The sequence below is a fragment of the Rousettus aegyptiacus genome, unplaced genomic scaffold (assembly GCF_014176215.1).
Source record: "Rousettus aegyptiacus isolate mRouAeg1 unplaced genomic scaffold, mRouAeg1.p scaffold_m13_p_12, whole genome shotgun sequence".
Classification (NCBI taxonomy): Eukaryota; Metazoa; Chordata; class Mammalia; order Chiroptera; family Pteropodidae; genus Rousettus; species Rousettus aegyptiacus.
In genome coordinates, this window is record NW_023416287.1 from 57,627,294 (window position 1) to 57,639,311 (window position 12,018).

The 12,018-nt window shown below is 42.9% G+C and overlaps 1 protein-coding gene across 4 annotated transcripts in view; it reads right to left on the reverse strand.

Annotated features, from left to right (window-relative positions):
- The window catches only part of NPC1 (NPC intracellular cholesterol transporter 1), a 47,553-nt gene that overhangs the window by 5,037 nt on the left and 30,498 nt on the right, over nucleotides 1-12,018 (reverse strand). For all 4 annotated transcript variants that reach the window (XM_016165166.2, XM_016165249.2, XM_016165101.2 and 1 more), the window contains exons 12-22: nucleotides 10,051-10,240; nucleotides 9,447-9,629; nucleotides 8,592-8,706; nucleotides 6,845-6,972; nucleotides 6,609-6,749; nucleotides 5,492-5,581; nucleotides 4,766-4,956; nucleotides 4,026-4,141; nucleotides 3,256-3,385; nucleotides 1,719-1,919; nucleotides 540-771 (exon numbers count right to left, since the gene is read on the reverse strand). In XM_016165166.2, the coding sequence (XP_016020652.2) occupies nucleotides 540-771; nucleotides 1,719-1,919; nucleotides 3,256-3,385; nucleotides 4,026-4,141; nucleotides 4,766-4,956; nucleotides 5,492-5,581; nucleotides 6,609-6,749; nucleotides 6,845-6,972; nucleotides 8,592-8,706; nucleotides 9,447-9,629; nucleotides 10,051-10,240 (1,717 nt within the window). The remainder of the gene's footprint in view (nucleotides 1-539; nucleotides 772-1,718; nucleotides 1,920-3,255; nucleotides 3,386-4,025; nucleotides 4,142-4,765; nucleotides 4,957-5,491; nucleotides 5,582-6,608; nucleotides 6,750-6,844; nucleotides 6,973-8,591; nucleotides 8,707-9,446; nucleotides 9,630-10,050; nucleotides 10,241-12,018) is intronic.

The window sequence follows — 12,018 nt, forward strand, 5'->3', positions numbered from 1 at the left end:
TACAGATGTGTCTTTATCCGGGAAAGCTGCTGAAACCTCTTAAGGTTACCCCACCCTCTACTGAGTCAGCACACTGTCACTGTCACCATTTCTTTAGTTTGGCCTCACTGCCCTTCCACCTGAAGCAGTGTTCATATCTGAAGTACAGATGCACTGTTTCTATTTCCATTAATACCTTATTGAATGCTCACACCTTCAAGACTATTAAAAGCAGCTGGCAATTAATTGTATGAGAAGCAAAAGGTACCGATCAGAGAACTCCATCAGGGATAGGGCAGTTTTTCTAAATAAAAAGTGAATAATACCTTGTGATAAGGCTAAATGTTTTTATAAACATTTCAAAATACCCAAAGTTAAATACCCAAGTTAAATCATAAAATCATGTTTTCACTGTTGTATCATCCAGTCCCAACTCCATCTAGCCCTCAGTCCCACCTCCATGTTTATGAAGAACAAGAGCTGAACTTGGTCTTTTACCACAAGAAACAATTCACATAAGTGACAGTAGTTAGGGACAAACTGAGTGGACCAGGACTCACCATAACCAAGTTGACCAAGGAAACTGCGTTCAGACTGATGCCCCACAGCCACATGACACCAAACATGTTGACTAAGATCATGGCGATGGTGACACACATGATCACTGCAGACCACAGCTCACAGCCCAGCAGAACCACGGTCACCAAAAAGATCGCTCCAAGGGACACGCAGAGGTTAAAGATCGTGTCATCAATAATAGTCAGGTACTGTTCGTAAAAGACATAAAACACGCTAGAGAGAAGGGAAAAGATTTCATTACTGTCCGTTCTCACTTCTCTCTAGAAGCTCTACTTTTCACCCTGTCACTATTGCAAAACTGTAAAAGTACTTTTAGAGACACACCTACAGAAAACCTGTTTTTTACAAGACTCATCTACAGTAATTCAACTGGACTTCTGACTGGCCACTGACACCAGAGGGCCTAATAAATTATCCAAACTGTAGTTTATATAAAGTTTTTGTCCATAATTCCAATCCATTCTACTTTATAGGCGTTTACAAAGAATATACCATAGTATTTTGGAAAAACGAGTCCTGATCTATCCCCAGAACTACCTCAGGCCAATTGGGGTCTGTGCAGAGCCTGAGAATTTTGTTTTGTAAAGTTAACAAGCTCTTCCCAGGAATTAGGACACCCACTCTGAGAACTTCTCCCACAGAACCACAGGCTGTCCCTCTGCCAGGAACAGGTCAAGACCCTTTCTGCAAGATCACAGGGGTGAGGAAAAAAAAAAACACACACTTGTTTATTCTACTTTTCTGTATTTTCTAAATTGAGTATTTCATATGTAATTTCTTTTCATCAGGAAAAAACCCCAAAAATCAAAAAAGAAAAATCTCCATAAAGGCACTGTCTCAACTAATCGGCAGTCAGGGACGTCCACTCAGCCATACTTGGTGAAGCCAGGTCTCCAGGCAACCTCCCTTGTGCTATTTCACAGTGGGTCTCTTTCAGAGTGAGCTCCAGCCTGGAGACCAAGTGTTTTATCTCTAGCACTCAGACCTCAATAGGTGCTCCAGATTCTGGTTCCCCTCACCAGGTGCCATCTCCCTGGACAGACCTGGCTTGTGCTCATGATGAAGATGTCAGAATGAAAACCAAGCCTCAGCATCCATCTAGGGAGTCCAGGGTGTGGGCCCTTCCCTAGGACACCCTCATGCGTACAATTCACATTTACCTGTATGGGAATACACGGTGGTTACTTCCTTCCTGGCTCATGGTTTTGGTGATATTATCAGCGATGAGGCGAGCTTTTCTCATGGCATCAATAAAGTCAGCAGAGGTCTGAAGCACGGTGTGGTAGGTCATGAAGTACGTGGCTCCGACACCCGTGTCATTACCAAGGATGTTAACTGCTGACCCATAAGCAGCATGTCCCCTAAGATGAAGACTCGTTGGTGTCAGAAAGTCATGCCTTGCAAAAACCTGCAGACTCTGACCACCCAAGGCTAAGTGAAATCATCTGACCCTGGGCTCAGAGGTCAGACCCAGCTCTAAATATCTGGGATAAGAAAGGCTCTCTGAAAGGGAACGATGAAGGTTTTAGCTTATTCTCACCCACACTGGGTTTTCTTTACTGTTTTTGGCTTCTTTGGTGCATAGCTGCTATTGTTTCTATATCCAGCTCTGCTGCCCAATGTGCTTTCATACAGAGTTTGCTCAGCAGTGTTGTTTAACAGGAGGTGGAGAAGGGCAAGGGTCCTGGAGTAAGACAGCCATGAGATCAGCCTCAGCCCTGTCACGTATCGGCAGCGGAACCCTGGGCAAAGTTACTGGATTTGAGCAGTGCCGTCTTCTGCGAATGGGTGTACCACCACCTCCTCTCAGGGCTGTGTGATGAGTAAGTGGAATTGTGTCGAGGAGGTGCCTGGCACGATACTGGCACGTCGGAGGCTGCCTGAAAGTGGTGGCTATTGCCTTCATAAAAGCTGAATTCACTTGAATTTGTTTTATGTAGGCCAAAGCATTCAGTCTGCAAGGAGACCAAGCTGCAAAATTTATTCCTATTTTATTTTTAGGGACAGTCTTCTCCCAGTACTTAGTATAGGTCTCAAAACACAGATATGATTTTCATGACTAATATATGATGGGATTCTGGTCAAATTATGGATTCTTATGAAAAACAGGGATGTCCAGGATTTACCTAACATACATGTGAACACTCATTTTTCTCCTATAAAAGCTTCCAAATTACCCCACCCCAGACTTCCAGTCATTCTGGGCCAAATATCCTGTCTCCATGGGTAATTGGCTGCCTGGTTGACAGAAAACCCATAGTCTCATATATGGACAGGCTGGCAAGAAGCACAGTGGGGCTAAACCAATCTAAACCTCAATCTAGGATGATATCACCAAAGCTGAGATGCTGTCCCATATGCCCATGGACACAACGGAACAGCTCACTTCACTTTCTGAAACGTCACGTCTTCCTCCTCCCTCTCCCGCTCCACCCCACTAGTAACCTGCACAGGACTCTGTACCCATTCAAACAGCCAAGAGGACCAGGACACACAGAGAAGTGTACGAAATGACTGCTCAAGCCAGGATGAAATCAAGTGAAAATAACAAGTTTGCTTTCACAGAAGAATCGGGACAAGGTAGGGAGCGGGTAGAGAAGAGGACCTTTCCCACGACTGTTTCTATACCCCAGCTAGTGTTCCAGTGCAAATTAAAGGGAAAGTGGGCACGCATCTGAAGGGCTCAGTGGCACTTACCCTTTGCCACACTTGGGGTTCGGGTTATCGGAAAGGAACATGGGCAGGAATCTCATGAAGTCTCTACCCTGAGGCCTCTGCTTGCCCTCGGGAGTCAGAGGCCTGCAGCGGATGCAGGCAGGGTCGGCCACTAGCAGAAAAAGCGGGGAGGAGCCAAGGTGAGAGAAATGGGTCTCCAGGTGTCACTTTAAAACATTTAAAAATATTGATAATGAGGGGAATTGTTTCCCTGAATCTTTTTCCTTATCCAAAAGCTTCAAACACATGTGATTTTCATAGTCTAATAAATCTGAGATACCATCTTCACCTTAGGAAGGCTGTGCAAATTTTCTTCCTTGAAGCAGGTTTTCTGCTTTAAGGACAACCTCAATTGATATCATCAGAACTCAGGGCTTCCAGGTTTCTAATCAAGAAAATTCCATGACAACCTCAACACTCTTACAAAACTATAGGGCGAAGGAAAACATACCTATGAGAAGCAACAGCCAGATCAAGAGAGGCAATCAGTGTCATTGGGAAAAGATGAGCAACCTGAAAACTAGGGTCCCCAGACTCAGACCTTATTCAGCCTGCAGCCCTATGGGCGGCTGTCAGAGACAAGGACAACACAACCCTCTTCTCACTGAGGAAAGGGATGACAACAAAGGGAATGAGACCCAGCGTTGGCATATAAGTAGGTATACACTGAGGTGAAATGCAATGAGTTTTAAACTTTATTGTTAAAGTTTTTCAGAAAAAAGGGAAAGATTTTGAAAAGGAGATGAAAGTACCTGAAGCATTGCAGAACCGGTCAGTGCCATTGTAGACTCTACAGCAAGAAGACTGTGGCTTAATCCAATCAAAGTAATCGTCAATCCAGGAGGAGGGAGCAAAGCCTATTCGGGTACTAAAGAGGAGAAATAAATCACTGACTTGTTCCACAAGGAAAATGTCTTTAGGTTCAGTCCTTTTCCTTGAAACCTAACTTCCTTTCTAGACTTTATACGGCTAACCAGTCAAAAGACAGATTGAATTAGCACTTTATGGAAAACCCTCAAAGTATGATGTGATAAATTAGTGCTTTAAAGTTTTTACTCAGGTAAAGCAGGGTTCAGTAGACATTCTGAAAAACAAATCTCAAGGAAAATCTGTTTTCAGAGAGAAATTTCAGGCGGCGCTGACTGGCCGAGAGCCTCGCCTGGCTGCTGCTGCCACTGCAATGCAGGGAGACGGGGCGGCACTGACTCCGCGCGGGGAGACGGGGCAGCACTGGCTCCGCGCGGGGAGACGGGGTGGCACTGGCTACGCGCGGGGAGACGGGGGGGGGGGGGGGGGGGGGGGGGGGGCGGCACTGGCTCCGCACGGGGAGACGGGGCGGCACTGGCTACGCGCGGGGATACGGGGTGGCACTGACTCCGCGCGGGGAGACGGGGGCGGCACTGGCTCCGCGCGGGGAGACGGGGCGGCACTGGCTACGCGCGGGGAGACGGGGTGGCACTGGCTACGCGCGGGAAGACGGGGCGGCACTGACTAGTTGTCCAGCTCCGCCGCGTTGAAGATCTGCTGCACCAGGGAGTCGTTGTTGCAGCCCATGCCCCCGCACACTATGTTCTGCCCTGCCAGAGAAGTATAGTTGTGCCCTTCCTCCAGGACGAAGTAGACGGGCGGGCCTGCATGCAGGTACTGACTGAGGGACTTGAAATAATCCATCACGTAGGAGTCCTGAAAGAGAGATCAATGACGGGATAAAGTGAGAACCTCTTGATGGTATCTACGTGAGATGAGATGACAAAGGATAAGAAGGGCACCAGGAGGCTCCCGGTCAAGACACCTCCAGCCCAGATTCAGAATTCCCTACAGCCAGACCCCTACCTCAGCCTGCCGAGGCTCAGGTCCTCCCCAGGCTGGTCCCACTATGAGGAGGGCACCTCACAAGGTAAAAGGCTGGCTGCTCAAATTCTGTGGCTGTGCCCTAGAGGGCTGAGAGTTCAGAAGGCCAAGGCCACACTGGCAGAGCTTTGTGGCAGTTCTTATAACATGAAAGATCCTGCGGGTGCTTGCATTTAGAAGCAGGCATTAGCCTGAAACACGGGGTTAGGAGGGCTTCGAGGTCAGGGCCTGGTCACTTAGTGACATGCAGAGCTCTCTCTAGGGAGGGTCTGTGGCTCATCTCAGTGGCAACTAGACTCAGATGCCCCATGTTTTGAAAAATGTATTCACTACTGGAATGAATTAGATAAAAAAGAAGACATCTTACATCTGGCACTGAAAGAGATTGATCCAATCCAATTTCTACTTTGTTCAGGACTGCAATACTGAATGACAGAACACCCACGAATACTGCTATCTGGAATGAAAAGTGAGTTATAAGACAGCAACTGCTTAGAGATATAATGAGCTAAAGAACATAAAAAAAATCTTAAACACACACATAAAATAGGTCTTTTCTAAACTGAAAAGGAAGTTTAAATGACATGCTAAGAAAACAAGGAGTAAGGGGTAGTGGCTGAGATCACGGCATTTAGAGTCAAACAACCTAGGTTCAAATCTTGGTTTCTTTCCCTTATGAGCTGAATGACCCTGGGAAATTCACTTAACTTCTCTTAGTTTCTATTTCCTTATCAATAAAACAGAAAAATAAGGCTTGTAACATCTGATGGTTTTGTGGGCTAAATGAGAAAACTCTAAAGATTACCTAGATTTTAGCATAGTACCCAATATTTAGCACAATACCTGATATTGAGTGTTCAATAAAAATTATGTACTGCTATTACTTTTACTATTATTAGAAACTAACATTTGCTCTTTTAGTAGAGAAGTGATAGGTGACCACTGTTGGCTCCACCCAGTATACATGCTATGAAAAGCTCTTGCGTGGTCGCTGAGGACCAGGGAGAACGGGTGGTACAGGGGAGGGCAGTGGCCAACGCCACGAAGGTGCAGCCTGAGGGAGACTGTTGTGATGGATCTTGATTGCCATGGTGGTTACACAGATCCGCACATGTGACAAAATGACATACGCTCTGCCGAAGTCACACACTCTCTACCAAAGTCAAATTCCTGGCTTTGATACTGGACTACAATTATGTAGGACCACAGGACGAGGCAGGGCAAGGGGTGCCCGGGTCCTCTCTGCTACCTTTGCAACTTTCTTTGACTCTGTAATTATTTCCAAATAAAAACTCAAAAACTCTTAGTTATATGCTACAAACTGGCTAGAAAAACATTTTATATATTTGTACATTATTTGCTTTTATGTTTTTGTATATGTGTGTAACAGATGTCAGAATCTACTCCCCAAGCTGATTCTTAGAAGGCTTATGACAAATCTGTTTTTGGGAGAAAAACATGCAAAAGCACAGATATGTTCATACCACGATTGGTCGCATCCAGTCCTTAAGCAGAAGTGGAGAATAGGAGTTTTTGAAGAAACGAAACAAGCAGCTCTCTGAGGCCTGGATGCCTGTTCCATCTTCTGCACCTCGGACACAGCAAAGTATGTCTAGCCGGTTTTTCTGAGGGTACAAAGAGAAACAAAGGCCACACCTTCTAGCTGCTTCAGCTACACCAGACTCAAATGAAATAGACTGTAATTCTGATAACAACGTACCTCTTGACGCTTAATGTCTAACCCGAAGAGACTCACAAAACAGGTAATCTGAAGAAGGAAGTCAATGAGGACTGCCATTCCCGCAAACAGAGAGAAAGTATGAACAGCCGGCATCACTGACAATGCTCCTGCAGGGAGAAAAAAGCTGCCACATCACTTCCATTTATAGCAGACTCGTATCACTTCCATTTATACGAGTCTTAGATTCATGTGTACAGATAAACACAAGGAGCCAGAATAGGCCAAACCTATGAGAAGTCCCCCACCCACTCTCCCCATCAAAGGTATACTGCAAAGTCTGTGGATGTCACACCAGAACTGGAGAAGGGTCTATAAACCCAGTGTTTTTCAAAATGTGTCAGCATCGGAACTACTTGGGAAGTTAAAAAAGTAGGTTCCTGGGTCCCAGCCCCATCCTACTTGAATCAAGACCATGGATTCAAACCCAATTCTCATGAGACGGGGACAGACAGTATTTTCCATTTGCTGTCATAGCAACACCATCCATCTCCCAGTTTAGTTACAATCAAATGAAGGTGCTCCGAGTCAAAAGCACAGGGCAAAGACAGACACTGAAAACTGGTGGCCGTGGGCCAGATGTATTGTTCGGCCCACACTCTATCAAACAATTTCAAGATTTAAAAATATATACATATATTTTTTGAAAATAAAGAGCCAATATTTAACAATGAGATTTTACACAAAAATCTAGATTCACGGTATTGCTTGAGAAAAAGAAAAAGGACCTAGTGGCACTGGGTCAGCAACACATAACTGCTTCTTTCAGACAGGACCTGTGCATGCTGGGTGCCACAATCCCTACCGTTCCTACTGTTCTCCCAAAGTCATTCCAAAATTGATGCACAGTGTTAGCTACTATTTTCATCACATAATGGTTTTCTTACAATAGAGGTAAAATGAAGAAATGACATTTTTTTTCGTGCGCCTGTACCTATTAAAAGGAACTATAAGGGCTACAGGTTTCAAAGCGCATTGCTTTGTGGAAATGAAGACTGCTATGCTAACAGTGTGTCTGTGCTGAAAGGCAGCCACCTATGATGTTGTCCCTACAACGGCTGTGTGAGATGACCTGCTGGCCCGCATAGGAGGTTTATGACCCACGAACTGTCTTCACTGGACAGTTCTCTTCTTCAGAGGATGTAGTCAGTTTTCTCTTACTGCATGCCAGAGATGGGGGCAGAGACAGCCCCACTAGTAAGGCTAGTTGATTTATCCATATAAAAGAAATACATGTGTTGGTTTTTGTTCCAGCTTATCCTGTCTCCTTATATTGAGATGAGATCTAAGACCCTGAGGCTGCTTTCCCATGAGTTGAGTGTACAGAGGAAGAAGAATGCCTATGAGAACAATGGCAACCATCCTGCAAGCTAATGTCTGTGGATTAGAGTTTTGTGTTGTGGAGTCTGTGTCTGTGCAGGAATGCTATTTTCAAATATAAATATTTGCCATGGTGCCAAAGAGGGGAAATGGCAAAGGAGTCCTAGGTATCTGGACCCCAAACATCAACACTATCCTGAAACAATGTGAAAAAGAAGAAAATTGCTAAATGTCTAAATGACACCCAAGATACTGTCACCAATTTTTCTTTTGGTCCACTCTGATGCTTTCCAATTACAGAATAAAGTTAAAAAAAGGAAGAACATGAGGGGTATATTCAGATACCCAGGCTCCTTCTATTCCCAGACTTAGCAACCTATAGGATTGGTAGAATTCAAAGAGCAATTACCTAAGAAAAATGCTACTGTCTCTGAAAAGGATGACAGGAACATACTAGGAGCCACTTCTCCAAGGACCCTGCCCAGCTGCTGGTCCAGGGTTTCCCCTTGAAGACGTTCATCTCTCTTAAAAAAAAAAAAAAATTAAACATGCAACATTAAAATTTCTCAATAACAAAGCCACCTCCTTGCTGTCTTGTGTTAACTCAATGGTAAAGAAAAATGATTAATGGCATCTACTTACTATATGCAAACTCTAGTGGGGGACCCACAACTTCTCATGTTAATTTATTCCAATTATTTCTCACTTCTGAGCTAGGTAATAGATTAGAGGCTAAAGGAAAGACTGGATCATATTATCAGGGAAATACGTAGAATGCAGGCTGCAGGTGGCTGCGCCATTAAATGACATGCCACTGAGTCTCCATGCAGGTAAGGGCTACAGGACAAGGGGACCATGTGAAAGTAACTGATGGAGGCCATTTTCTGCATCAGCAGATCCTGTGTTGACCTTTTGTCTTTTTAGTGGCACCTTTGACAAATCTTTCAATCTTGTGAAGAATCATTTTGATAGCAGTCATGCCCAAAATATTTTCCACAAGTGTGTTAGCCCTTTTTGCACATATGTTGCACATGTTTAAATCCAAATTCTCACTTTATATCTATTCCATCAACCAAAGAGAGAGTGAACTTCTTAGTCCCAAAATTTACAGAACAAGTGATGGACACTAATAAGCAACATACAGGAAAGGAAACAAAGCATCTTCATTGCCCACACTCACAAATACTCCACATGGAGCCAAACAACATTAATGGAACATGGTACCCCGCCAGCCGCCAAGCTCTGTGAGACCGTGAAAATGTACCTGGTAGGTCTGGACCAGAATGAAGATGTTGTCCACCCCAACGGCCAGCACCAGGAATGGGATGACTTCAATCACAATGAGGGTGAGAGGGATCCCAGCGTAGCTGAAGATGCCCAACGAGCACGCCACCGAGCTCAACACGATGAGGATACCCGTGATGCCGAGGGAGACTTTAGAATCTACCTGAGAAATGCAACAAAGACAGAGTCGTCAGATTGTTTTCTATCCTATCTATTACTAAAAGGTTCTCATTTCTACCCCTTTACACAAGTACAGCCAATCTCAGTTTGAGAGAAGATATGAAAAACCATCTAGATTTTCCCTAGCAATGTATTTTCTGAGCCTCCATTCTTAGGTGACAAGATGGACAAATGAGAACAAACTGGACTATGTGAAATAAATTTAAGTTGCACATAAACCAAGAAGTTGGAACTAAAGAAAACAGATGCAGGGAACGGAAAATGTTATACACAACTAAAATACAGAGGAATTTAAGGCAGCTTTGGACATGATGAATTCGGATTAAGTAGAGGCAAAAATATGACATCGTGCCATACTGTTATTTCTAACACAGAGACAAAGTAAACACACACACATCGCTTACCAAAAGTCTGCTACAGCTTTTGATGTGCCCCAAGGCTATGGAAATATACAGAAACATGACGGCATAGCTGATTACAACAGTGAAGATATCACTGTTACTTTCACGATTTAGTTCATCTTCAATACTTCTTTCGGCAGTGAAAGAAATGGTAAGATTTGGATTCTTATAGTTTTTCACAAAATTAATAAACCTAAAAAGGAAATTTATATATTTTTAGTTACAATTTAGTGACAGCTGAATGAGAACCTTCTTCTCAACTTCTATGACACAAAAGCCACATTTAACCTTTATCTTGCATTAAGATCTTCTACCCTGCAGACTAGAAGGTGAGACAGTTCCAGACATGCTGAATTTTCTACCAGTTAAATAGGTTTAGAACAAATTTAAAAATTGGTTCATGGTCTCATTCTTTTTTATTAAAAAATATTTCTAAATAAATACTGTATAATAAAGATATATGCTCATGGAATAAAATTTAAAAGTTGATCTATAGATTCAATGCAACCCTTATCAGACTCCCAACTGAATCTTTGTAGAAAGATAAGTTGATTCTAAAATTCACATGGCATTGCAAGGGGCCTAGAATAGCCAAAACCTTCTTTTTAAAGAACAAAGGAGGAGGAGTTACATGTCCAGATTTCATACGACAACAACAGTAATCAAGACAGTGTGATTACAGGCACGAGGACAGACATATAGGCCAAACGAATAAAACTAAGAGTCCAGAAATTAACTATATACCTGTGGTCACGTAATTTTCAAGACTAGCAAATGGAGAAAAGAATAATCTTTCCAATGAATGGTCTGGGACAACTGGATAGCCACATGCAAAAGAATGCTGAACCTTCACCTCACATCACATACAAAAATGAACTCAAATGGATCAAAGACCAAAGTGTAAGAGGTAAACCAATAAAACCCTCAGAAAAACAATTAGGAATAAATATCCATGATTTTGGAATAGGCAATAATTTCTTAACTATGACACCAAAAGAGCGAGCAACAAAAAATAAACTGGATATCGTCAAAATTAAAAACTTTTCTATTTCAGAGGATACCACCAAAAAAGTAAACCAAACCAAACCACAACAATAAAAAACTAAAGAATGGGAGAAAATACTTGGAAATCATATGAGGGACTTGTAGAATATATAAGAACTCTTATACTTCAATAATAAAAATAAAAATAAGCCACTTAAATATAGGTAAAGGAAATGAACGAACATTTCTCTGAGGAAGTTATACAAATGGCCAATTAGCACAAGAAGAGATGCTTAAAATCATTAGCCATCAGGGAAATGCAGATCAAAACTGCAATGAGATACCACTTTACACCTGGCAAGGATAACTAGAATCATAAAGTCAGATAACAACAAGTGTTGGGAAAGATGTAGAGAATTTGAAACCTTCATACACTGCTGATGGGAATGTAAAGTGGTGCAGCTGGCTTTGGAAAAGAGTCCGGCAGTTCCTCAAAAAGCTACCATACTACCCAGCCATTCTCATCCTAGGAATATACCCAAGACAAATAAATCACATAAGTTCACACGAAAACTTGTATATGAATGTCTATAGCAGCATCATTCATAATAGTCAAAAGGTAGAAACAACCCAAATGTTCATAAACTGATGGAAAAACAAAATGTGGTATATCTACTGCATGGAACATTATTCAGCCATAAAAAGGAATGAAGGACTGAGAAATGCCACAGCTTGGATTAACGCTGAGAACATTATGCTAAGAGAAAGATGTCAGACACAAACGTCCACAGGTATGATTCCATTCATATAAAAAAAAGTCCAGAAAATGTATGGAGACTGGAAACAATTTAGTGGTTGCATGGGGTGAGGAGGTGGAAAGATGAGAGGATAGGAGGGCGATAGCTAAAGGATATGTGGTTGCTTTCTGAGGTAAAGAAAATGTATAATTGGGGATGGCTGCACATATCTGCAAATACACTAAAAGCT